The sequence below is a fragment of the Corvus cornix genome, chromosome 20 (genome assembly GCF_000738735.6).
Source record: "Corvus cornix cornix isolate S_Up_H32 chromosome 20, ASM73873v5, whole genome shotgun sequence".
In the NCBI taxonomy this organism is placed as follows: domain Eukaryota; kingdom Metazoa; phylum Chordata; class Aves; order Passeriformes; family Corvidae; genus Corvus; species Corvus cornix.
The window spans coordinates 8,135,983-8,161,433 of record NC_046349.1 but is presented as its reverse complement, the minus strand read 5'-3'; the positions used below and the strand labels follow the sequence as shown (position 1 = coordinate 8,161,433).

The 25,451-nt window shown below is 56.2% G+C and overlaps 2 protein-coding genes and 1 long non-coding RNA gene across 7 annotated transcripts in view; 2 read left to right on the top strand and 1 right to left on the bottom strand.

The window, feature by feature from the left end:
* Nucleotides 1-5,578: 5,578 nt before the first annotated feature.
* Nucleotides 5,579-17,311, top strand: SAMD10 (sterile alpha motif domain containing 10). Its single transcript, XM_039563698.1, is given in 6 exon segments — nt 5,579-8,541; nt 8,543-8,649; nt 10,942-11,135; nt 14,103-14,271; nt 15,621-15,761; nt 16,021-17,311. Coding segments are annotated over 6 exon segments (714 nt in total). The 5' UTR covers nt 5,579-8,503; the 3' UTR covers nt 16,086-17,311.
* A 393-nt stretch (nt 17,312-17,704) lies between these two features.
* Nucleotides 17,705-25,367, bottom strand: LOC104687677. 2 transcript variants are annotated; one of them, XR_005603493.1, is made up of 3 exons: nt 25,298-25,367; nt 23,649-23,869; nt 17,705-18,794 (listed from the first exon to the last, which is right to left on the bottom strand). It is a non-coding gene; the product is annotated as an uncharacterized LOC104687677 (long non-coding RNA). The 2 variants fall into 2 exon arrangements; XR_002044934.3 differs by lacking the exon at nt 25,298-25,367 and adding an exon at nt 25,063-25,255.
* ZNF512B (zinc finger protein 512B) overlaps nt 25,349-25,451 on the top strand; it is a 30,154-nt gene continuing 30,051 nt past the window's right edge. For 2 of the 4 annotated variants that reach the window (XM_039563693.1, XM_039563691.1), the window contains exon 1: nt 25,354-25,432. The gene's annotated coding sequence lies outside the window, so the exon portion shown is untranslated. Of the gene's footprint in view, nt 25,433-25,451 lie in introns of all 4 variants that reach the window. The other 2 variants (XM_039563697.1, XM_039563692.1) reach the window with 2 other exon arrangements.

Genomic DNA, 25,451 nt, shown 5'->3' with positions numbered 1-25,451 from the left:
TGGTGCCATTGCTTTGCACTCCCAAATGGGATGATTACTTGGATTTCAGACATGGAGGTGCAAGAGAGGACTAAAACAGGGGCTTGCTTTTAATCCCTGTCGTCTCAGCTCCTAAATTAACACTTTTGGAGCCTGTTCTCACTTGATTATCACCCGATGCCGTGAAATCCTCTGAAGACAGGATGTCCTACTTAACAAATCAACTCTGTATTAGGTAAATATACATTCTGAAGTTTTAATTAGTCCCATGCTACGATACAGAGGCGCCCTGAGTACTCATCTGGAGCATCTGCTCCCCTCTGCACCCCAAGCCGAGCTCTGGTGTGCAGCAGGAATTTTGCCAGAGCCGGCGGCAGCAGGTGCCAAGATCCCACAACAGCTGGGAGGGAGCGAGGTGCCATTGAGAGTCTCCTCCAAAGCCGTTGGAGGTTTCAGTGACAATTAACAGAGATTTCTAAGGGGTCTTCAACACGAGGCTTGCACCCTCAGCAATCCAGAGAGCAGAGCTGGCATCAGCCGCAGGTTTGCTGGGAAGATCCCCACGTAGGAGAGAGCTCAAGGGCGCGGTGTCTTGCCAGCAGAATGCTAATGATGCTGCCCAAATGGCATTCCTTAAAATTGTCTTTTCATCCCGTGATGTCCAAAGTCAAGAGCTCTGGCAGATGGACCAACTTTTCCCAAGGTGCCCAGTGATTTGGGCAGCTGCATGAGTTGAGTGAGTAGGGTTCCTGTGCCAAGGGCAGTATGTCCATGGTCCTGCCCTCCAGCCTGCTGTTCCAGGTTTATCTCCAACAACTGAGCCATCAGCAAAGCTGCTGCCTCTGGTCATCATTGCCCCAGAGCAACAGGCTCGGGTTTGGGGAATTTTCACTCATTTCTGCCACCCAAGGTAGTGCAAGCTCCGACCATAGGCAGGGTAAGGAGTGAAGGTGAAGGTGAAAATGAAGGTGAAGGTGAAAATGAATGTGAAGGTGAAAATGAATATGAAGGTGATAATGAAAGTAAAGGTGAAGTGGTGATGAAGGTGAAGGCCTGCTAAATCCCCCAAAACACCAGGTCTCCCATTTGCTTCCCAGTTCTGTTATTCCCTGTCCCTTCTGCTCTCTTCATCGTGGCTCCTTCCTAAAAACCAGTGTCACTTGCCCCCTTCCATTCCCCAGACCTCTCTTCTTCACTAAGGGGTGACATTACAACCATCTGATCTCTGCAGCACCAGGGTGACAACCCGTGGGGGACACCAGTTAATCCATCCCACCATCCCCACTGGGACCAGCACTCCCTGCATCCTGAGAGATGCAGCCAAAGGTGGGAGCAGAACACAGAGCATTGGGATGCAGTTTGAACTCTGGCATTCCCTAACTTCGGATTTTGCAGCCTGGCTGCGTGAGCAACCAGCTTCCAGATCCCAGAGCAGCATGCAGTGGCAATCAGAGCACGGCAAATCAATTCATGCCTGGCTGTACCTTGCAATGTAAATAATAAATCGGATTCGGTAGCAATTGAAAGCAGCCCGGAGCCCTGAAATCGGGCTTGGAGAGAATAAGAACTTGAAGCTGTTGAGATGAAGCAGGGTGGTGTATGGTCATTAGCTGTGAGATGCTGGAAAGCTCTGCTTGGATAATGGTTTTCATTTGTGCCCATTCTGGGCACTGGAGTAACAAATTCAGCACTGGGATGATGGCAATGCCCAACCTGGGGAGAACCCTGGTGAAGATGGCAGGATCCATCGTGCTCGAGCTTCAGTTCCCTAATGGAGAGCAGATGGAGCTGGACGAAATTATTTTGGCCCCAAAAAATTACAACACATGTAAAAATAAAACCCTGTAATTAGTGGGAATTCCATCAGGTTTCAGTTGGGATAGAAGAAGCCAGAGAGCAGCGTTCAACTGCTGCAGAGTTGCAGCTGGAGATGGGGCAGTTTCAGCATGGGGTGGGCTGAGCTACTGCAGAACCAGCAAAACCTACCCAATCCATCAAATACCCATGACCACCTTCTCAAAAGACAGAGTTTTTAATATATAAAAAAAAAATTAAAATGCTGGTTTTATGCTTATTACCCTTGCTTGGCATTGATTAGGAACCTGGCAGAGGTGGATCCTGCCGTCCCGCTGTCCTTGCAGAGTTAACATCATGTGTGTCCTCTCATTGGATTAAGTTGCAAATTCACAGTTTCACTTGGGGAAACAGTATTAAAAAGAAAAAAACAACTCTCTGTGCTGAGGGAAAGGAGATGATCAGGCTCTCAAATAATTACAGGCTGCCTTGAAAATAACCGTGACATGCCAAAATCCAATTAGAAATATATCTATATAAACCTCCAAATGGAAGAGCTTCCATTGTTTCAACCCCTCTCTGTGTCCCAGGGAGCAGCAAAGAGGGAGCAATGCTTTGGATGTCCTCTGCCAGTAAATCATGAACCTTGGGAAGGTGCAGATGTCACGCTGTGAGTGGCACAAGGGTTACCTGCCCAGCCAGGGGCCAGAGGACAGCGCAGGTACTACCTGGGCTCTATAAACCAGAGCTCAGATGTGACCTGCAGCACCCTCGCCCTGCAGCACTGAGCTTTGGTTCTTTTATTATCAGCATGAAAATAAATTCTTTTCACGGAGAGATTTTCATAACACTAAATATTTCCATGCCTGGTTGAGATAAGCACCATCCATCAGCCCACACCAGGCAGGAGGCTTCAGCACGAAGCTGTTTTTGATTCTATCTCCCTGCTAGTGCCTCAACAAATTCATTTTGAAATCTTTGCACAAAAAAAATCGGGGGGTTGGGGGAGGGGGGAGGAAATTTGGGAAAACCCTTCCATGGTGTTTAGCATGGGAGTGTCTGTTCCCAACCCATGGGGCTGTGGTGAGGGGGGGTTCCCAATGCCCAGCTGCATTCACAGCCCCCAGGCCTGTGGTTGGGTGCCACAGGGGGTTTTGTGGAGGTGACATCCCAACAGGGCAGGATGTCCCAAGGCCACCGAGACCACGTGCCCAGCCACTGGTGGATGAGTGGTTCTGGTTCCTCCCTCTCGCTGGGTGCTCCCTTTTCCTGCTGACGAGCGGTTTTCATTAACGAGCAGACAAGCAAAGCACCAGAGAAATTAGCCACTTTTCTCCTTGGACAAATAACTTCCGTCTGAAGGCTTTTCATCTCCTCCCTCTCATCCTCTCGGGGCGAGGCGGGAGGAAAGCTGATGTTTAATTACTTCCTTTATTCTCTGAAAAACGAACGTGCTGAATCATCCCAGCCTCGAACCCTCTCCGGAGCCCAGTGCTTGGGAGGGATGGGACCCACGGGAACACTGGTGCTCTCCCTGAAAATCCATAGGCATGTGGAGGGGAAGCTTGTTGGTCTGGGGCTCACTGGAGCCACTGTCACCAGCTTGTCCCCTTCCCACGCCATCACAATGTCCTGGGAAAAGGAGCCCTGGCTCATGCTTTGAGTGTCCCAAGCTGTGTCTCGGTTTAGGGCTTTCCCTCCCTGCTATTTAACTCCTGTTTAACTGTGGAAAGTCCTTAACCAGACATTAAAAGACCCAAAGTCAAACCAAAACCCAAGACAGAGTTGCTGGGGTTGTTTAAAAGATGCTCCACCATGGGAGGGATTGAGTGACAACCCAGGAGTGATGCTGGATGCTGTGAAACCAAGGATGGCTGGAGCATGGAGCAGGTGTGGCAATGCATGGGACCACCCCTCCCCACGCTGACCCAGTCTCAAGGTTTTTCTGAAAATCCTTTGGAATTTCAGATGGATGAGCAGTCTTAACTTCCCCAGGCACCCAAACCCCACCACAGTATCCCCAGGCCATTGGGATGCTGGGCTGGCACCAGGCTCATTTGCAGATGAGGAGGAAATAAATTCCATCCGCTGGACACGTGAAACCTTTCCTGGAGAAGTGCAATTACTACCAGAAAAATCATGGAGCGCGCAGCACTTATTTTTAATAACAGCTTGGAGTAATCTGCGCACATTTCTCAAGCGACATCAGCCTTTTCCTGCCAAGGCCCCTCTTTAACCATATTTCTCTTCGAAAATTTCTGCCATGGCTCAAAAGCTCTGTGAATAGACAAAGGCTGAGGGAGAAATGGGAAATTCAAAAGGATGGAGACCACGTTCTTTCTTTATCTGCCTGCTACAAGCAGCATTGCCCTGCCTGCTCTCTCGAAGCAGGAGGAAGAATGCCAACTCCCCCCCCCAAAGAATTCTCGAGGGATCTTTTAGCAGTAGACTCTTTGCAGTCTACGCACAGGGTTTGTGGCCCGATGTCCCCACTACACGCATGGTTCGTGACTCGATGTCCCCACTCCCTGCTTGGCAGCCTGGTTGGCTCACTGAATGTGTCAGCCCTGGCCAGCTCCCAGCGCAGAGCTGAGCCAGCATCCAGCCTTGTCAGGGGCTTGAGCCTCATCCAGAGCAGCTCCTGATTGAGCATCCAAAATTTTGGAAAGCTCCTATTGATTTGGGGAGCTGAATTTAGTTTTGGCAAGTGCTTCGCTCTCACACACACAGCTGCACAGCTCACATCCAAGAGGGTTTTATGCTGTAGCTATCCAAGGCCGATGAACAGCCACACAAACCCGGCACGAGGCTGTGCAAGGTCACTGCCACCTGCTGAACCTTCCCAGCCCACAGGGCAGTGATCATCACACAATGTGCTTAAGATGAGTGTTCTTCCTCTTAAAACAAGTGTGAGGGTGCTGCCCTGTGCTGCAGTGGGTCTGTTACAGGGAACCCTTGCAAAGGTGGAGTATGGCAGCCCAGGCATCTGAGTGTCCTTGTCCTGGACACCCAGAGGTGTCCCCACCCCTCTCCCAGCCCAGTGCAGGATGACCACAGGGTGCACAGCCAGAGCCCAGTCCCTTGGTGGCTGCAGGGATTGGCAGTGACAGTCCCTGTCTGTATCACAGCTGAAGGCAGGCACCTACAAAAATACTTGTGGGGTTGTCCCCCCGGGGTAGTGACAGGTGCTGGTGACACCGTTCTGCTTGATGCTGGTGTGCTGAGCACCCATGAGGTTTGGTGGGTGCCCACTCATGCTGAGACCACCCACCAGCACCCACGGGGGTGAGCACCCTCCTCTGCCTCCCCCGTCCAGGGAGCTGGAGGTCGGGGGGAGAAGAGACATTTGGGGAGGAGGGAAGAACCAGGTGTTTTCCGCTCTTTGCCCACTGCAAACATGACCAAAAACCTGTCCATGGTGCCCACTGCACCCTGGTGCCCCCAGGGACCTGTTCCCCGAGCTGGAGAGAGATAGTGGGGATGATGCCCCGGGCCGGGATCGGGGGGTGATGCCCGCAGCCCCGGCCGGGATCGGGGGATGCTCGGGATCCTCGGCGCGGGCGGCAGCGCGGGGCCGGCGGCGGGCGGAGCCCCCGGGGGTGGCGGATCGCGGCGCCGCCCCCGGCGCGGACACCGGGGCGGGGCGGGCGGGAGCGCCCGGTGCCGGCGGCGGCGCGGGGGGCGCGGGGCTCCGTCCCCCGCCCGAGCGCGGCGCCGCTGCCGGAGGATGAGCTGCGGCCGGCCCAAGGACATGGAAGGTACCGGGCGCGGGCGGGGGGCTCAGGTGCGCGGCGGGACGCGGCTTCCCCAGCCCTGAACGCGGCGGGCACGGACCTGGGGATCCACTGCATTCGGGGGGCTGCCCTCCATCTCTCCCCGATGCTGTCCCCTCCATCCTGGGGGTCTGTCCATCCTCCATCCCCCTGTGCTGCCCCCTCCATGCCGGGGGTCCGTTCTTTATCCCTCCCCCGGTGCTGCCCCCCTTCATCCCGGGGGTCTGCCTGCCCTCGATCCCCAGTGCTGTCCTCTCCATCCCGGGAGTCAGTCCCTCCACGCTCCCCTTTACTCTCCCATTCCGGGGAGGGTCTGTCCCCGTGCCCTACCCTTGGTATTGTGGTGTACCAATGAAATGGGCTGGAATATTTGGCTAGAGCAAAGGGATGCAGGTGTGAGGGCAGGGCAGGCAGGCCTGGGGGTGCTGGAGCAGGGCAGGACCCCTGGGAAGAGCATGTCAAGGTGGAAGGAGGCTCACTGCAGGCAGGGGTGTGGGCTCCCCCTCCTGCATCCTGCCCGGAGAGCCTGCCCAGAGCCACCTGGAGTCCTGTCCGCTGCCCTCACCCCACACTCTCACACTGTCCAACCCTACAGAAATCCCCTGTCATGGGTGTGCTCAGGGACCTCTTGGCAGTACCCATGGGAGTCTCAGGAGCATAGATATCCCAAAGGCATACACATTCCCCCCAAACACTGTGCCCACTCCCTCAGCGTGTGCCCAGGGCACCTATCATGCTGCACAGGGAGGATGGAAAGGACATCTGCCTTTTGTTCCCTTCCTCCTCCGTCCTCGGGAGGCACCAGCAGTGGGCAGCCACCAGCCTGAGCTCTGTCCCTGTGCGGGGCTCCCATCTCATCTCCACAAGCCGAGAATTCAGAGGGAAGTGCTGGGGTGATGCTCACTGCACCCAGGGCCTGAGCCAAGCACACCCCAGGGGAACTTGGAGAGGCTGGAGGGGGTGTCAGTTCTCTTTGAATCTGGTTTCATCTTCCTCAGATCTTAGAGAATTGCTCAGTGCAGGACTTGGTCCATCTTATAGGCATAGCTTCAAAGATGGGATGTGTTGGGGGATCCTACAGAGCATCACTGGAATGATCATCCCCGGAGGCTCCACCAGCACAAGCAGCAGCTCTGCCCTGCACCAGGGTGAAGCCACATGGAAGGGCCAGAGGGGACCAGGGCAATGGCAATGCCAGCTGAGCTCATGGCTCATGCAGACGCCACTAAAAGCAGGATGAGTTTTTCACAAAGCTGCTCCCTGAATTGAGCAAGTTCCCTGTCCTAGGAGTCCTCAGAGACTTCCCGCCCCATCCACCCTTCACCTGCCTGGAGGAACACAAGAGGGATGACCAGCTCCCCGAATCCACCTGCAATTATAAGCAAATCCCTCATTGTATTTGGTGCTAAATGTCTCTTTCCCTCCCAAATGCGGTGTGATGACCCACCCTTAAGGGTCATCACACACGGGTAGCCAGGCAAAGCAACGAAGTGATTTCATTCCTTGTGAAGCTTGTTTCAAGCTTCTCCCGTTAATCCCGGGAAGCCTGTCTGACCCCGGGAAGCCTGACTGCCCCCATTGCGGCTGCCTGCAGACATGGCCCCATCTGGAGGGCAGGTCTGTGGGACAACCACACGTGTGATGGCATCAAAGACACATGGATGTTCTGAGGCCATGCTGAGAAGTGGTGGCAGAGGACAGAGCAGAAGTCAGGCAGTCTTTGCTTGTCCGAGCACTTGGCTCCCTTCGCTGTGCCCCTGCCTGCTCCTCCTGCAGCTTGGCCACCTGCCAGCGTGTCCCCCGGGCAGGTCCTGGTCACCTGCGAGCAGGAAAAACCCGCGGAAAGTCCCCTGGCAGCCGGTTTGCTGGTAGTGATCAGCCCGGGCCAACTCGGGAGCCACACAGAAATGCTTTTGCCGGGGAATGCTGCCACATCCTGCCCCGAGGTGCCCATCCCCGGGAGGTTTCCTGTGCCTCTCCCCACCAGCAGCTGCTGCTGCTCTGAGCCTCTCCAGCGCTCACGTTTCACCAGCCATAAAAGTGTCTGGAGAGGGAATGGGAGCGGGAGCAGCGTTGTTGTGCCTGGCGAGGAGAGGGAGCGGCGTCTGTCCTTGCCACCCCTGCAGACCCTGTCCCACCGCCGCTGGTCCCCCTGCGGTGACCCGGCCCTGGCCTCCCGCTCCTGCGTGGCTGGAGAGATGCCCAAAATGGATCAAAGAGCCATGGAAACAAGCCGGCAGCGATTCCCCGGCGGCAAGCAGGCAGTGGGGTGTCACTCACAGGGCGCAGGCAGGCGGGACACAGGGACCCTGGACCAGCTCTCAGGGACTTGGGGCAGCGGGGTCACAGCGGCTGTTTGGGGACCTGAGCTGAGCTCTCCCCTCCCCTCCCCTCCCCACTCCAGCTCGGGCTCGGCCAGCCTGGAGGCTCCTGTATTCCCGTTTCAGGATTCAGCACAGCCTTTGCTCTCCGACCCGCGCTGCCTCTGTGGGAACCCCACTTCTGCCCGGACCCCAACATGACCATAACCATGATGGCTTTGGCCGGGAGCAGGTGCAGCCCACACTGAGCCCCCGGCCCCTTCCCGTTAAGGTTGTTCAGCACCACGCTCCTTCTTTGTTTTTCCCCCCGCATCCCGGCTGCGGTGACCCCGGTGCTGCCACACTCGTGCCATGGCTCCGCTCGACCCCAGGGCACTTTGATGCCCCCCTAGGCTTCCTGTCCATCCCAGTGCCAGCTGGCCCTGCCGCCGGATTAGGCGGGAGCACGAGAGGAAAGCATCGAGCATCTCTCCGGATCAAACGCCCACGGGGCAGTGGGGAGGGGGTGTAATTCACCCCCCCCCTCTCCGTGTGAGACCGGCTCGGGGCTGCCTGGAGCTGGGATGAGCGTGCAGCCGGTGCTCAGAGGCAGTGGGAGGGAGGCGTTCGGGGGAATCAGTCAGGTGTGGACGAGGTATGAGGGGAGGCAGGGATGGAGCCGCACTCGTGACAGCGGTGCCGAGCGCTCACGCGCATCCCTCCTCCTGCCGAGATGCAGCAGGGTCGGCCATCCCTCTGCTGCGTCTCCACCATCCGCAGCTCGCAGGGACCACCCGAGCCAGGTGAGGGGTCTGCAGGGCATGGCCGGGGGGCTGTGGGGCCAGCGGGCCTGGGGGAAGATGCTGCATGTGCATTCCTGGCCGGAGGGCACAGCCTCCGGCTTAGCAGAGAGGGGCGGAGGGGATGGAGGGCGGCTGGGTGCTCCTGGGGATGCTGTGGCTACTCCCTGTGCAGGGCAGGGGAAGGAGGGGAGAGCCCGTGTTGGATGTCACCCCCATGTCCCTGCGTGGAGCCAGCCCAGGGCTGTCCTGACACGGGGGTCCTCTGTCCCGTCCTTTCCTTGCTCCAAAATGCTCCCACATGCCCTGCTCAGCAGCTTCCTTCCCATCCCAAGTCGAGTGCTGCTAGGTGATGGGAAAGTTGGGACCCAAGGGCTGGGCTGGGGGAGCTGAGACTGTGGAGGAGCTGCTGGAGCCAGGGCCTCTGGGCTGCAGGGTGGCCACTGCCTGCCCCGATTGGGAGCCATGCCCCCGACGCTCCTGGACCTGCCTTTCTTCCCAGCTTGTTTTTCCCTTCGACTTTCACCCCTCTTTCCCATCTGCTCCCACTCCTGCTCCTGCCTCCAGCAGTGTTTGCTGCAGGAGCAGAGATGCCCATGTCCTGCTGGCTGGTGCCAGATGCTCCATAGCTCCCTATGGATATGGGTCCTGCTGATGGCCAGAGCCCCCTTACCTCTACTCCTTGTAGCAGGTCCTGGCACAGCTGAAAGACACAGCTCTGGCACCAACCCCTCCAGACCTGCCAGGTTTATATCCACTGCAGCACCCAGTGGGATGGGCAGTTTCCAGCTAGGAGGTATCCCAGCACAGCTACAGTGCTCGGTGTGCAGGGGACAGGACAGTGGCATCTCAGACATCCTTGGCTGGTGGGAGCACAGCCCACTCTGGTCCTCAGCCGATGGGCTCAGGGTGTCTGAGGCTGTTGGAAGTCATCAGAGACATCCCCATCTCCCGGGACAGGTGCGGAGACCACCCTTACCAGTCCTGTCTCTGCTCCCTGCTGAGCCTCTCCACTGATATCCCTCCACCTTGTTTTCCATAAAATCATTCCCCCAGCCATCAGACAGGTCCCCTGCCTCAGTTTCCCCATGGCAATGCTTCCTGCTGGGTGTGTTTAAGAAGTAACACTGTGTGATGTGGTCTGGGTATCCTGGGACAACCTTTTCCTGCTCTATTTTGACATTTTTTGTCCAGTTCTCTTTGTCTCTTCTCCTATTGCATAAAGGTGTACTTGAGTGGTCTCTTTGAAACCTCCTCCCTCTTAAAACCCACTAATTAGGAAAACGAACTGCATCAGGGTTTCTCCAGCCCTCCCGCTCTCCCAGGGTGGTTTATCCTGGAAGTGGGTCTCCTTTGGGTGCTGCTCTGCTCTTGGAGGTGGTTCATGACTTGCCTGGCTCCCCGTGGTGGGAGCAGGTGAGCTGGGGGATGCTCTGGTCTTTGCTTCCGCGGATCAGAGCTGCTTATGTCGAGCCGTCTGGCTTTCATCCAGAGCAGACAGAGCATGAGCCCCTAATACCCACTCACCCTCCTCCCATGGCAGCCAGGTCCCTTCAGCCGCCCTCAAGGAAAAGCTTTGCAATCTCATTGCAACCGCAACACCCCAGCTTGTTAAAACACACGGAATTGGACTTCAATGATCTTTGTGGATCCCTTCCAGCTCAGGATATCCTATGATTCTATGAATAAGGGACAAAAAGCACTTGTGGGTAAATGGCTCTTTGTGGTCATTATTGAAGGGCTGGTGTGTGTTCAGCCACCACTGGGGTGCACAGCAGCTGTCCCCAGGCACCCATGGTCTGTGCTGGAGGACCAACCTATGTTCCCTTCCCCACCAGGCTGCCCAGGGAGGGTTCCTCTGCTCCCCTTCCCTTGGTGATGGCAGTTTGCTGTCAGCCTGGTCCATGGAAAGCAGCTTCCCTTGGCCTCCTTCTGGTGCCTGTCCCAGCAGACTGACAGTAACAAGCAGGAGGTTCTCACCACGTGTCAGGGATCAGCTGCGGGTCCCGCGTCTGCTCGGCTGGCGGGTGTCAAAACAAGCGTCACTCGTGAGGGGTTTGTGTGGGCAAACATCTTGTCGGGTGCCTGCTGGATCCCAGCGCCAGCTGGCAGTTCCTGGGCTGGTGGATTTTCTTCCTGGCAATGGGAAAGGAAGGTGGGAATGGGGAGGTTTTGGAGAGAGGGGCCCACAGCCTTAGTCCAGCAGGTCCTGTGGGGTAGAAAAAGCACTTTTGGGTGCCCAGGCATGGGGCAGATGGGCACCACGGCCGTCTCTCACCCCCCTTCCCTCTGCAGCCGCCGCTGCCGCCTCCGCTCACTTCAGCTTCTGCCGCAGCCTCCTGGAGCACACGGTGTCGGCCGAAAACCTCAGCTACCGCCTGCAACGGAACCCGGGCAGCAGCCTCACCTGGCACGACGGCCGCAGCCAGCGCCCGGACGGCGGCCGCACTGTCAAACTCCTGCGGCAGCCGGGCACCGATGGCTCGCAGGTACCCCCACACCCCACCCCGGCGTGCCAAGGGGAACGCGGCTCCTTGTGTCCACCAGATCATGGACACCCCGCAGGAGCATCTCCTCTTTCCCTGCAGGATCAGGCCTTCAAATCTTGTTTTGCTGAAAGTCCTCATGATTATTGGGCATTTATAGTAATATATATAAACAGAAAAAGTTAAGTTTTTTCATCAGGCTGCAGGCTGTGCTGGGGTGAACTCTCTGGGTTACCTCCCCTCTGTCTCCCACTTCCCCTCTGTGCATCACCTGCCTTCCCACCTGGAGCTGGGACTTAATGCAATTTTGCAGTAAATGTGCCAGGACCAAATTCTTTATAATGCCTTAAAGTCGCTGAGTGCTCGGGTCTGTCTCTTAGCCAGGTTTCGGGCACTGTCTTCCTAAAATTTGAAACTTCATTGTTCTATGGAGGCTGTGAGCCAAAGGTTTCCATCCATTCACTGCCACACAGCCACAGGAAGGAGCTTCATCCCTGCAAGTTGCTCTTTGCAGTGCCCAGGGATGGCTTCCACCCCCCGGTTCCCCCAGCCACCTCCTGCTTCCCTGCCAGTGCAGCCTCCCAGCCTTCCTGCCTGCTCTCCTCCACACCGGCGCTCGATATTCACGGCTGAGAGTTTATCAGAGAGACAGCGCGGCTCAGCCGGCTGGAAAACGACCCCATGATCCCTTACATCTCCCCTGCCTCTCTGGGGAGCGCAGGGGCTCGCCTGGAGACCCTCCATGGGAAGCGGGGAATGCGCGCCGAGCAGGCAGCGCAGGGTTTAGGGATGCTGGGATGGCCCCGTGCAGGGCCGTGTCTGATGAGTGATGTGCGCGCAGCCGTGTGCGTGCCCAGGGAAATTGCCAGTTGTTTGTCACCTCTTCCCCCGCGCCTCGGAGGGTTAGTTGGATAATAGCTGTGGGAGGCTCTCGGTGAGCTCCCCGGAAGCTGGTTGTTATTCCCCCCAGCCCCTCCGCTTCTCATCATCACTCGTTAGTGAATCCAGAGCAAATCGCCGCCTCCTCCCTCTCCTGCCCACTGCACGCTCTCCGGCGCGTTCAGCCGAGTGTGAAGGAGCCGCGCAGCCGGCGTGGGCTGGGACTGCTTCTGCAGGCTGGCGACTCCCGGGATGCGTCTGGTGGAGCCGGGCAGCAGCCGGGGTCTCCCCCAGCGGTGAGGGTTTGGTTTGGAAACTGCATCATCTGCATTGTCTATCGGATTTCCATCTGCTTTGGAGACAGACTCCTTAGTTATCAATGTACAGCCTCCCAACTTTGCCTTATTCCCTCTTGCTTGAATGTTCCCAATGAGCTCTGCTTGAGGAAAAGTTCCTTTCCAAGCTCAAATGCTCCCTTGGGCACAGGCAGCAGCCCCACCAGGCTGGCTGGGCTCCATGGCAATACCTGGCACGGGGCAGGGAACTCATCCCAGGCCCTGCTGCCCTCCACTGCCTCCTCTGCAGCATCTCTCAGGAATGTGTCATTAGTTTCAGTAACTGCGAGGTATCTGGAGTCCCTCTTACACTAATTATCCCTGCTCCTACATTAGACATGCTTAATTAGCCAGCATTCACATGCAGAGGTCGATGTTGGCACACCGCAGGCCACATGCTGTCGACCTTTCCCTTGCTGTGTGTCCTGCATCAGCTGCTGTTCCTGCTCTGTCCCTGCTGTGTCCTGGGCATGGGTGAGCCCTGGCAGTCCAGTCCCCTTGCATTGTGGGAAGCAGGGACCCATTTTCCACCCCAACTTGCCTGTGATCCAGCCTAGGACAGCCCCAGCAGCTTGGGCACAAATGGATGCTTTGGAGAGGCAATGTTTGCTGGTGCTGCTCAAGGATGAAGTCTCAGCGTCACCAGCAGTGGAGAGCTCACCAATCTCTCCTGGGTGTGAAAAGCAGGGATAGGGAGATTCCTGCATCCTCCAGCCCCATTTCTCAGCCAGCTTGGAGGATTCACTAGGAGAAGTAGGCTTGTTCCCCTGCAGTCACAGCTCAAGATGTATGATTTGGTCCGTACAAGATAAATCCAGGCTGCAACAACCTTGCAATGCCAGAGTGGCTGAGATGGGGGAGAGAAAACGGAGTTACCAAGTGGCTCAGGGTGAGACTGGCCACTGCAGCAGATAGCTGGAGGGAGGGAAGGTGGGATGGAGGGATGCTGTCAGATAAGCCCCGTCTCCCTGTGGGCATAACTTGGTACTATGCATGGCATAGCTCAGCAGGTGGTAGAGGGTGACCAGGGCACACTCGCGTGCTGGGGACTGTGACCGTGCTTTATCCTGGGTGTCTCTGGACACAGCAGCACCCCAAGAATGGTCTGTGGGTTTCAGAGGTGGCCTCAGACACCTGCAAGGCTGCAGGACTTTGTTGTGATCAATCAGCTCAGTGTTGAAGGGAACTGAGAGAAAGCGAGAGTCCTTCCTGCTCCAGGGCACCAGCTGGCTGCCAGCTGCTTTAATGGGGACTTCTGGTGGGGATGAGTTTGCACCAATATCAACATCTGATGGGGATGGCTTTGCACCAGTTCCCGCTGTCCTGCAGGATCTCACGGGCTTCATCCCCACTGAGAGCTGCCAGAAAATGCCCATCTCTGCCTAGCGAGGGGGGAACCCTGAGGATCCCCCCAGGACATCTCCTGAGCCTGTGCAATGCTCTGCTGGACTTGGAGATGAGTAGGGGAGGGGAGCTGGGTCTCTTGTCTGCAGCAGGAGGGCTGGAAAGTTTGAAGTGTTGGCTCTATATACAACACAACCATGAGCTTGACCTTCCATGCCTACTCTCCCTGCCTCCCTTACTGGTTCCTCAGATTTCAGAGTGAGCCCAGAGACTCCAGAGGGTGTGGAGCTGAAGCCTGTCAGCATCACCACATGCAGCCAACCAGCATCTCCCCCATACCCATAGACTGACTTCTGTTTTCCTCCTTGCAGGGTTGAATCCCACTAATGCCCTTTCCTCCCACTCCCCTCAGGTCCGTGGCTGTGACCACTATGGCATCTACCACACCAGCCCCACGCTGGGCAGCCTGGTCAAGCCAGTGGTGCTGTGGACCCAGCAGGATGTGTGCAAATGGCTGAAGAAGCACTGCCCACACAACTATCTCATCTACGTCGAGGCGTTCTCCCACCACGCCATCACAGGTACAGTGCAACCTCTGGACTGTTTGCTGTTGGATGTGCTCCTGGGAAAGGCTGGCTGGACGTTCGTGGTTCAGGAGATGGACATACCCCCCATTTCGGTCCCCTCTCCCCATGAGCTGCAGCCAGGGTGAGAGAAGGGGACACAGCGACGCTGACCCAGGCTGGGCAGGAGGCATCTGCCACCAGGGTGAGCTCCAGGACAGGCTGGAGGTTGTTTAAAAGGATAAATTGGTGTATTAAATGGGGAAGGGTCTTCTCATCACCTAGATTAATATAATAACAATATCCTTATAGTTTTTAAAATACTGAACATTTTTGCTGAAGAGAAAAATCTCTGCCCAGTTGGAGTCCAAGTTACAAAAGTCTTTGTCCAGGCCTGAATCCAGCTCCCAACCAAGTCCTTTGAGGAGACTCACCTCTAGGACCTGCTCTCTCCCCTTTGCTCCCTGGGGACAGTGGCTTTCACCTCTGTGTGAGAGCATCATTCCAGTCCAACTTCAACATGTGCAAGGCCAGACTGAGCTCTGCCAGGGCCAGAAGACAGTGGCAGGGAAGTGAGGGCAGCAGCTGCCTGAGGGGGATGCAAAATCCTAATGCAAGAGCTCAGCCAGCCAGCCCTTGCTCAGGCAACAAAGGCAGCATTAGCAAGTGTACGCTGGGAAGCAAGGACAAAAGCTGGTTTAAAATCCCTCGCCTAATAGCCCCAGACTGGAAGGAAGCGGCTCGGCGGGGACTGGAGCGCTAATGCGTTGTGATGGGCACCCCCCATTCCCCCGGGACGACCAGCCTGCGTGGGGACCCTGCACTCGGAAAACATCTCCTCATGTGGGAGGTGGAGCAGAGAAATGGAAAGCTGCTGCCTGCGGGGATGGGTTACATGATTGGTGCCGGTACCTGTCAGAGGCTGGGGACATGAGCTGCCACCCGGCGCTCTCTGAAAGTGAGGTCATGAACCAGAGTGGTTTCAGTTGGAAGGGACCTTAAAGCTCATCTCATTCCAGCCCCCTGCCATGGCAGGGACACCTTCTGCTAGACCAGGTTTCTCTAAGCCTTTTCCGGCCTGGTCTTGAACACTTCCAGGGATGGAGCAGCCACAGCTTCTCTGGGCACCCTGTGCCAGGGCCTTACCACCTTCCCAGGGATGAATTTCTTCCCAATATCCACTTTAACCCTATTCTCTGCCAGTCATTCCCCCTCGTCCTGTCACTCCATGCCCTACTTCAGGCAGTGAGAGAGCACTCCCTCCTCATTCCTCCGTGCTGATGGGCTCCCCTTTGTGTAGCCCTTTCCTGGAGCCATTCCCCCACTCCATGGGGCTGGTTGGGCACCGAGTGATTCCGTGTTTGCAGGCCGGGCGCTGCTGCGGCTGAACGGGGAGAAGCTGCAGCGCATGGGGATCGCACTGGAGACGCAGCGCCAGGAGGTCCTGCAGCAGGTCCTGCAGCTCCAGGTGCGCGAGGAGGTCCGGAACCTGCAGCTGCTCAGCCAAGGTAGGGCCAGCGGGGCAGGGGGAGGCTCCAGGGCTGGGCTATGGCACATGGGGATGGGCTGTGGGGTACCGGGCCAGGCTGCCACACAGCCCAAAATCCGTCAGTGTCAGTGGCATTTTGCATGGAAGGGAAGAGATTCTCCGGGGCTGGCAGTGGGTGAGCTGCAATGTGCCACCCTGCAGGCTGTTTATTCCTTCCTCTCCCACCTTGTTCCAGCTTCTTTTGGAAATGTCTCCTAGCTGATCCGTCTGTTTGGCAGATTGCACCAACACTGTGAACCGAGCTCCGCTGGGATGGGCCGTGCACCGCCGATACGAGACCTGAGCCACACGCTTGGAATAAGAAGAGACAGCTTCCCAGACACTCCGGGGCTCCTCTCCTGCTTCTTCCTTCTCTTTCTTTTAAAGGAATATATTCCTGTGCAGGGATGGAAGGTTTCTTCCAGCAGACATGGCTCTTGGCTGGAGGAAAATCAGCAAACCAGCTGCTGGGACAGATGATGAACTTCCATCCACCTGAGCCTGATGGTTCACAGGGAAAGAGATGGAAAAAAGGAGATGGCAAAAGGCAGGGCTCAGCACTGTGGAGAAAGGGAACGCGGTGATTCCAGGGACAGCTCGGAGCCATGTGCAGGACACTGAAGCATTATGCACTTGGGCAACATCCCAGCACCCGGCAACTCGTGTCCTTGCCTCGGAGCTTATTTAGGGAGCTTTGGTTTCCTCATCAGACTGGGCTGTATTCCAGCATCTGGGGAGGTGACGTTATCAGTAGCAAATAAGATGATACGTCAGCCAAAAAAATTCAAAGCAGGGCCAAGACCCCAGCACCCGGCTCCACTTGGTGAGTTAAAAAGGGAGCTGAGTCATCAGAGCTGGAAAATCTGGGAGTAAAAGCAGGGTGGATGCGCCTGGAGGGTGCCATGGCCTGGAGGAAGCTGTGCCGGGAGCTGATCCTTCATCCGCCGGCAGACAGGGGAGCCCCTGCAGGGGCTGTGGGGAGCAAGCAGGGGGGTGCTGCTGGGTGGTGCTGGGTGCTGCCCAGGGTGAGGCTGGGGAATCACTGGGTGCCAGGTCCTCCCCGGCCCCCATGCCCAGCCCTGCTCTGCTCCATGCTCCCACCAGCTCTGCAGAACTCTGCTCATCCAGGCATTGGCAGATTCTTGTCCTGACTTCCTGCCCAAGGGCTGGCAGTGGTGCCACCAAAGCCAGGCACCTTCCTGATGACCTTCACCATTATTACGGTGAAAGTGTTTGCTGTTACACACCCTGCCCCCCAAACTCTCCCATACAGAGCTACAGATTGCCCTTGTGGGCAGATAAGGAAAATCCATGTGTAAATCAGGATTTTGGGCTGAGGTGGATGCTGTCACCTCCCCACATTCCACCTCAAGTGATGAGGGTAGGGCTGTGGGTCATGGAGGGTCCATAAACAGCAGCACCCCAAAACCCCTGGGGCATTGGGATGTGGAGGCAGGTCACAGTGCCCCCTGGCCGGGCACCCTCCTGCCTGCTTCTCTGCTGGTAATAAATTAGAGACTGTTATTTTAACTCACTGCTCTTCTGACTCTTCCCACACCTGAACCTGCGCTGCAAATACGGTCCCTCTGGTCCTTCCGGGGACGCTCAGGAGATGTCTACAGCCCTAAATCCCTCCACACTGGGCTGAACATGAAGCCTCCAATTTTCCAAAATCCAAATTTTCTCCAGAAAGGCATAGTCTGATTGGCGCCTGCAGCTGAGTGATCCAGACCATGCAGCCAACACATCCCCTCTCTGCCTGTGGGTCAGGGATCTGAGACCCTCAGCTCTGTCTGCAGGGAAGCAGCTCCAGGGCCCTGCTGTGTGTAGCCCCTGGTACCCCAGGATACAGGAATTAGAATTTCCTCCTGTTTCCATACTGACCTTTTCAAATATGCAGCAAAATTTGCTCTTCTCACCTCATTGGAGACTCATGAGCAACAGAGCTGGGAGAATTTATTGAGTTTGAAGAAAAGGAAAAAGAAGCCAGGAAAAAAGTCCATCTTCCCCACGGTGGGGTTTGTTTCTGTCCTGCTGGGGAGTCCAGGGGGGGCAGTGGGAGAGGTGGAGAAGCACAGGGAGCTGGGGGGTGGCTGGGGGCACCAGAAACCTGAAGAGCAGAGGACGGCTGCAGGTGTCTGCACATCGTTAGAGGGAGGCGCTGAGCTTCACTCCAGAGCTTGGGAGTCACACAGGGAGAAACGTCTTCTCCAGGCTCCAGCTGGGCTCATGCGGTAAGCTGGTGGAGATTTGGCTTGGAATGCAGCTGGGGTGCACAGAGCCCAGGTGCACATCTGGGGCTGCCTTGGAGCCCCTGGAAAAGGCAGGGTCTCCCCCCAGAGCCTGCCTCAAAGCCCGGCTGCCCCTTGCTGTGCTCCTGAGGATGCTCTGGCTCCCTCCAGCTCCTAAGCATGGAAGAAAAGAGGCAGAGAAGAAAGCAGAAACCCCACCAGCTGCACTCGGCCAGAGCATGGCCCCTGTTCAGGTAACTTTCTGAGACCCACCAGCACAGGATGGGGCTGGAGGAACTGGGTGAAACAATATTCCCAGGGCTGGCAGGAGGATGCTCTCCTGCCCCCAGTCCCCTGCGCTGTGTCTTCATTCTGGTGAGGATGGCGATGGTGAGAGCAGAGCCATCTTTCCAGGCCGGCTCTGAACTACTGCTCTGGCAGTGTCTGGTGCCACCTAATGCCCATGGCTTGTCCAAGAAGCACCCAGGACTCTGCCCAGGGCAGCAGGGAAGCATCTGGAGCAGCCCTGACATGGTTTTGCCTTCGGTAGCTCTGGGCATACAGCAAAATCCATCTGCATGGTGGATCCAAGGAAGGGCAGTCCTCCTCACGGGCGAGAACTTGGGGTGGTGAGTACTGCACCAGGACCCTGGGAACTGGAGGCAGATACTGCTCGGGATCCTCTCGAACTGAGACACAGCTTGGTCACTCCTCATCTTTTGCTGAGCAAGAAAAATACCTTCTATTTGTCCAGCACTTATCTGCCAGCGATATTCCAGGCACTGCCCCAAAACAAACAGCACCGACAATGAAACACAGATGAATCAATTCATGCAATATTAAAAGCAGACAACAATTAAAGTAAACAGAAAACCCCAGCAAGCATCAGTCAGTCCCTTGAAGCAGGCAGGAGGATGCAGGCAGCAGCACCAGGCACAGGGGCAGGTGATGGCCACACAACTCCTGTCTCTGATGAATTTTTTTGCCACTTTGTTTGGTGGAATTTTTTTGCAATAGGAGGGCCAATGTGTCACTGGCATCAGGAGTTATGTTCAGCATCTTCTTGTTGTAGAAAGGAACAATTCAGCAATCCCTTCCCAGTGGCAGAGGCAGTTTGCAGATTCCAGAAAGGTTTTCAAGCAGAAAATAAAAAAGCCAGCAGAGATGCCCATAGAAAATGCATGCAAATTTGTCTGAGTAATTACTGAGCCTGGCTTGATGATGTAAACACCTCCAGCTCTGAAGCACTGCTGATTGTGGCTCTGATGCAGGGAATGCTCCCCATTCCTCTGACACTGAAATTCACGCCTGGTGCTGAAGGCAGCCTGTGCTGCCCCTGGCTGAGGGGGGTGGGAGGACACGGTGTGCTGGGCACAGGGGTGGCAGCGCCTGCAACTGGCTCTGCTGAGTTGGAGCTGGTTTAAATTGGAATGCCTGTCCCCAGTGGATTGCATGCTCCATCTAATTAGGACCCTGTCATCCCATCAGGTGCACAGGGAGGATTACAAACCACCCCAAGTCGTTGGAAGGGAAGCTTGATACGAGCAATGTGTGCTGGCAGCCCAGAAAGCCAAGCCTGTCCTGGGCTCCATCCCCAGCACCAAGGCAGCAGGAAGGGGGGTTTCTCCCCCTCTCCTCTGCTCTGGAGGGACCCCACCTGCAGTGCTGCCTCCAGCTCTGGGAATCCCAACATCAGAAGGATGTGGAGCTGCTGGAGTGAGTTCAAAGTACAAATACAAAGATGCTTCAAAGGCTGGAGCACCTCTGCAATGAAGACAGGCTGAGAAATCTGGGGTTGGTAAACCTGGAAAAGAGAAGGTTCTGGGGAGATCCTAGAGCAATCTTCCGTGCCTAAAGGAGCTCTAAGAGAGCTGGAAGGGGACTTTGAACAAGAGCATGGAGTGACAGGACAAGGGGGAATGGCTTTCAACAGGCAGAAAACAGGGTTAGGTTGGATATTAGGAAGAAACTCTTCCCTATGAGAGTGGTGAGGCCCTGGCACAGGCTGCCCAGAGAAGCTGTGGCTGCCTCATCTCTGCAAGTGTGCAGCAGCCTGAAAGGGCTGTTTGGGTGCTGCTCCAAGTCAGAGCATCCCAGGGAAGCGTGAGGCGCCAGCGTGTAGCAGGGGGACAGTGAAACAGCGACTCCTGGGATGCTTCAGCAGCCACATCCCAGCGCTGGCACACCTCCATCTACCTCATTCCACAGCCCTGGTCCCCATCCATCTGCCTGGTGCTGGAGGACAAGACAGGTCTTGGGAACACACACACACAGACTCTCACAGTGATGGCAGCAGAAGTCTTCTGCCCCAGTATGTTCTTGCTGCACATCCAGGACTAATCAATCTTGATTCATTGCTAATGAACTTGAAAACAGTGTTGGGATGGATCAGGTGCCACTCAGGGTGAGATGGATAATATAATTAAGATTTCCTCAAAGGTCCCGTTTTTCTTACCTTGTTAATTAAGCTGATGTGGGGCCCTCCATGCAGAATGCATAATGAGAGGCTGCCCAGACAGAGATGGCTGTTAATGGGAGGTGATACAGGGGGGAAATCTGGCCTTGACTGCAGGGCTGGAGATACTTGGGCAACTCTTTGGGGGTTTGGTTCCCCAGAGCAGCCAAGAGCTGATCTCTGCTGAGAACTCACAACATGCTTTGCACAAATGCATTTGGAGCACACAGGGCAGAGCGTGCAGTCACAGGGATGCAGGTGGAGGTGTGTGGGCTCATCCCTGTTTGCTGGAGGCTGAGCATGGTAGCAGAGTGTGCAGCTTCCCAAAGCACAGCCCAGGGTGAGGGGACAGGGCATTTCCTGCAGAAATCCATGAGCAGCCCTGTGGCCTCAAGGAGCAACTCAGGCCGGGGCTGGAGCCTGTGGTGCAAGAAGGGGAAGCTGCTCCACTCCCCATGGCCCAGGCACGCTTTTGGTACTTGCACTCTGGTGATGACTTATGACAATGAATTAATGGCCTCTTAATAAGGGTGACACTTTTCTTAATTAGAAAGTATCAGAGCAGGGATAATTGCTTCATTTCATTTTGTTCCCCTATATTACTTCCTTCCTTTTTGGTCCTCATTCTCAGCTGCTGGATGCCCTCTGAATGCTCTGCCTCCCCGGAACCAGTAACACTCCCAGGGACTGTGGGCATGACACAGAGGCAGGAAAGATGGAGAGAAGTGAGTGTGGGTATGGCTGTGGAGCTTTCACTGGGACAAGGATGGAGACGGGTGGGTGTAGATCCAGCTACGGTGGTGCCGCTTTCACCAGGGTGGTGCCAGGTTTGCAGCAGTGCCAGGTGCTGGCAGGACCTGGGCAGGGTCAGAGCAGGTCCCCAGCTGTTTTTGCTGGGGTTGGTGGGACATGGGACTGCCTGGCATGACTGGAGAAAGGGGAAGGCAGCATCCACAGGCTTGAAGCCACTGGAGGTAGGCAGCAAGTGGTGGGACTTGGGCAGCCCAGGGAAGGCGACAGAACTGAGATAAACAGTTGATCCAAAAGGAGCATCAGTTGGATCGACCAGAACTGTTCCCCAGCGTGGATGCACCAGCAGCTTTTCTGCAAAACCAAGTTGAACATCCACAGCATTTCTCTTGGGCCTTTTTTGGAAAGGCAAGTTTGGGGTTTGGTTTTGATACAACATTCCCAGGCAGCACATTTGCACACGCTGTTACTGGGGCCTCCAGGAGAATCCTTCACATCCCCCACTGAAAATGAGCCACTTCACTTCCCATCAGAGGATGCCTTTTCTAAAACTAGGAAGGATTTGATGAAGCCACATAGCTTCATCACCAGTCCTGTCCTGCATCCCCACAGCTCCCACTGCCCTCCAGGGGGTTGTTGGTGCCCCAGAGACCTGAGCCCCCAGCTTGGGATGGGTCCCCATGGAACATGCCCCCCATGTCGCTAAAACCCTGTAAATCATAAACAGCAGCCTCAGGGCTCCTGGGAGCCTCATTCCTCCTTGAGGCAGGAGCTTTTCCCCCCTTAACCTTCCTTCTTTGCACTGCAACCATTTTGCTTTGTCACCATATCTAAAATCGAATCTGTTTGGATTTTCTCTCGCTCTTCTTTTTTTTCCCCTTTTGCTTATATTTACTGAGTGCATTCAAGCACAGGGAGGGGGGGGAAAATAATAAAAAAAATCCATCAGCATAATTCCTGGCTGTCGGAGTGATGGCGGGCTCCGGTTTCCAATCAGCGGCCCAGGCTGCGGAGCAGCGTGCGGGAGGAGGCTGGGGCTGGCCCGGATGCTGCCGCACAAACCAGCTGCAAATCCCTCTTTGTTCGGGAATCACTCGCCTTCAGCCAGACCAGCCTCTGCACAGCCCGTCCTGCAGATGTGTGAGCATGTGGCTGCTCCAAGGGGCTTTGTCCCCCTGCCACTCCAAGGATAAAGGGGATCCAGCAGCCAGCTGCGATCCTTTATCCCAGGATAAAGCCTTGGGAGATAGGGAATGTTGAGTCTCCTATCCTGGATCTGGGCATCAGTCATGTCCTTTCCTTCACCTGTCTCTGCGCCTGGTGCACAGGGCTCAGCAGTCATGGGCTGAAGTCTGGACTTCCAGCGCTCCCAGTGCTCCCAGTCCCACGCATTGAGCATCTCACCATCCCAGCAGTGGAGATGCTGGCCCTGCACAGCCCCATATGGACAGCAGTTAGTGGGAGTTTTTGGGATGTCTCCAGAGCAGCAACACATGGAAGAGGCTCTCCAGACCCAGCACATATTTTATTCTAACAGACTTAAGAGTCTGAAAGGTGGGCAGCCCATGGGTCAGACACTGGCACAGGTTGCCCAGAGAAGCTGTGGATGCCCCATCCCTGGAAGTCTCCAAGGCTAGGTTGGACGGGGCTTGGAGCAACCTGGTCTAGTGGAAGGTGTCCCTGCCCGTGGCATGGGGAATGGAAATAAAGAGTCTATAAGGTCCCTTCCAACCCAAACCATTCTGGGATTCCATGATCCTAAAATGTGCTTTTAAGTTAATTTTAAAGTGTATATGCCCCATCAGCCAGCCCCATTCTGGGCAAGGGGCATTGTCCTGCCTCCAGGTCCCAATATCCCAAGAGGATCTGCATCCAGAAAACCAGATTATTTCCTGCCTTTCCTTAAAGGGTGTTTTTTACATTTGTGGAGTTTTAAACTCTTGGCCAGGTGTTTTTACAAGCCAGAACTGACCCTTGTTGGGGATACCCAAATTGCTGCTGGGTTGGGGTGGAGGTCACTGTGTTGGCTGCATCCTGGCAGGCACAGGGCAGCTCCGGGAGATCTGCTCAGCACCAGCACGAGAGGCTGGAGAAGCAATGTCAGGACTGCATGTAAGATGGCAGCACCTCGCTGATACAGGCTCTGTAATTGTTTTTTCCCTCATCTCCTCTTCCTGGGGTCCATATCAATTTAATTTACATGCTCAATGGCTTGGACTGCTTCATCCCCACTGCCAAGCACCTTCTCCAGCATTTACAGTTGCAGTGTGTGCTCGGCTGTTGCTCCTTGGCCTCCTCCTGCCTCGAGTGGTGGGAACAGTGGGAACGGTGGGAACAGTGACCAGAGGGCCAGAGCACTGAGGAATCACCACATGACCCCCTCCACAGCATCATGCCGGTTTGAGAGGACGAGCTCTCATCCACAACCCACCTCTGCAACAAAGCCACGGTGCAAGAGGAGATGTGATGGTTTCCTGTGAGCACATGGAAGAAGGCAGCACCACTGCCCCTGCTGCTCTTCCTCCTCCTCCTCCTCCTCCTCCTGCCTTTCCCAGCACAGCTCTTCATGTGAAACAAAGCACTCCTCAGCATCTGCTCAACATTTGCTGTTCTTTTCAAGTCCGTTCCTTGGCCCCCTCTGCTCAGTGGAGCCTGAAAATAACAATAGAGGGTGCCTTGATATTGCATCATTTGAGAGGTTTGTACCTCATCCAGCCCGTGGCTGCCTGCTCTCCCTGCCCCTGTCAAACCCCATGGTGGCCAGGCTCCCCTATCTCCCCTTGCCCTCATCCCGTTCCTGGAGATGCAAAATTGTGCTTTGTAGATGCAGAAAACGAACATGGTGGCACTTTTGCACACGTGGAGCAGCTGCCAGGATGAGCAATGGACACTGCTTACAGTGAGAAGGGGACCTCGAAAGTTCCGAAGGTGCTGCCTGGTCCCAGCAAGCACGTGGAGCTGCCCAATAGCCACCCCCAGGCAGCCGAGCTCTCCCGGGAGGCAGCTCACTGGCTGGGAAGCGAGGCCGCCTTGGATATGCCTCATTTTATACAAAGAAGGTGGGTTGTGCCTGTCCCTCCCATCCTGCTGAGCACCCTCCGCTCCACCGATAATCATACCTAGCAATTACACCGAGCTTTCCCTGCTCTCTGCAGACGTTAATTAAGCTCTTTTCCCGCAATGGAGACAAAGAGGGGAAAACCGCGGGGAAACTCCCGGCTTGGGCTGGGCTTTTTTTTGCACAACTGTGCCACAGGGCCTCCCAGTTCCCGGCAGCCCCGCAGGAGCCACGCACCGGTGATGGCAGGCAGGGTGGCCCTGACAGCAGTGGTTGCTCTGGGTTCTGCTCTCACCTCGCAAAATTTATGTGATTTTCCCTCATTTCTGGGCTACTGCTGGATCCTGGTGTGGCTGTGTACTCCCGCAGCCAGTAACTGAGGCTGGCTCTGCCCTGAGGCACCTTCCCAGGTGCCACCAGCTCTACAGGGGTGACATCCCAAGCCTGGGTGCTGGGAAAGTGTCCCATGGACGTCGCAACAGGCTCACACCCAGCATCATTCCCAGGGGGTTGGGGTGGCTTTACAAGGGGACCTGGAGCACCCTGGGTTTAGATGGATTGATGGATGGGGAGGGCATCCTGCCTGCACTTTACGGGCAGGATGCTGAACAGGACACCCTGGAAAGAACAGTGACATGCAGGACACTACCAACACCTTGGAAGGTGGGATGATGAGCAGGACACCCTGGAGCAGAGGATAACGAGCAGGGCACCTTGTCGGGCAGAACGACAGGCAGGTCATCCTGTCCGCACCTTGGAGAACAGGGTAAGGGGAAAGGTGTCCTACCTACGACCTGGAGGGCAGGACAACAGGCAGAACACCCTGGAGGGGAAGATGACAGGCGGGACACTCAGTGCCTACACCCCGGAGGGCAGGACGACGGGCAGGACACGCTGCCTGCAGCCCGGAGGGTGTGACGGAGGGCAGACACCTTTGGAGGTGCGGATGGCAGCTCGGCACCCTGCCCGCATCCCGCAGAGGCAGCGCAGCGCAGCCCTGCCCGCACCGGGTCCGTCCGCACCTGCCCAGGTCAGCCCGGTCCGGGGGGCGCTGCCCCATCCCGCCCTCCCGGGGCGGCGCCCCCGCCCGTCCTCCCGGTGCCGATCCCGGAGCCGATCCCGGAGCCAGGCGAGGCCGGCGCGGCCCGGTGGCGGCGGTGAGGGGCGCGGGGCGGG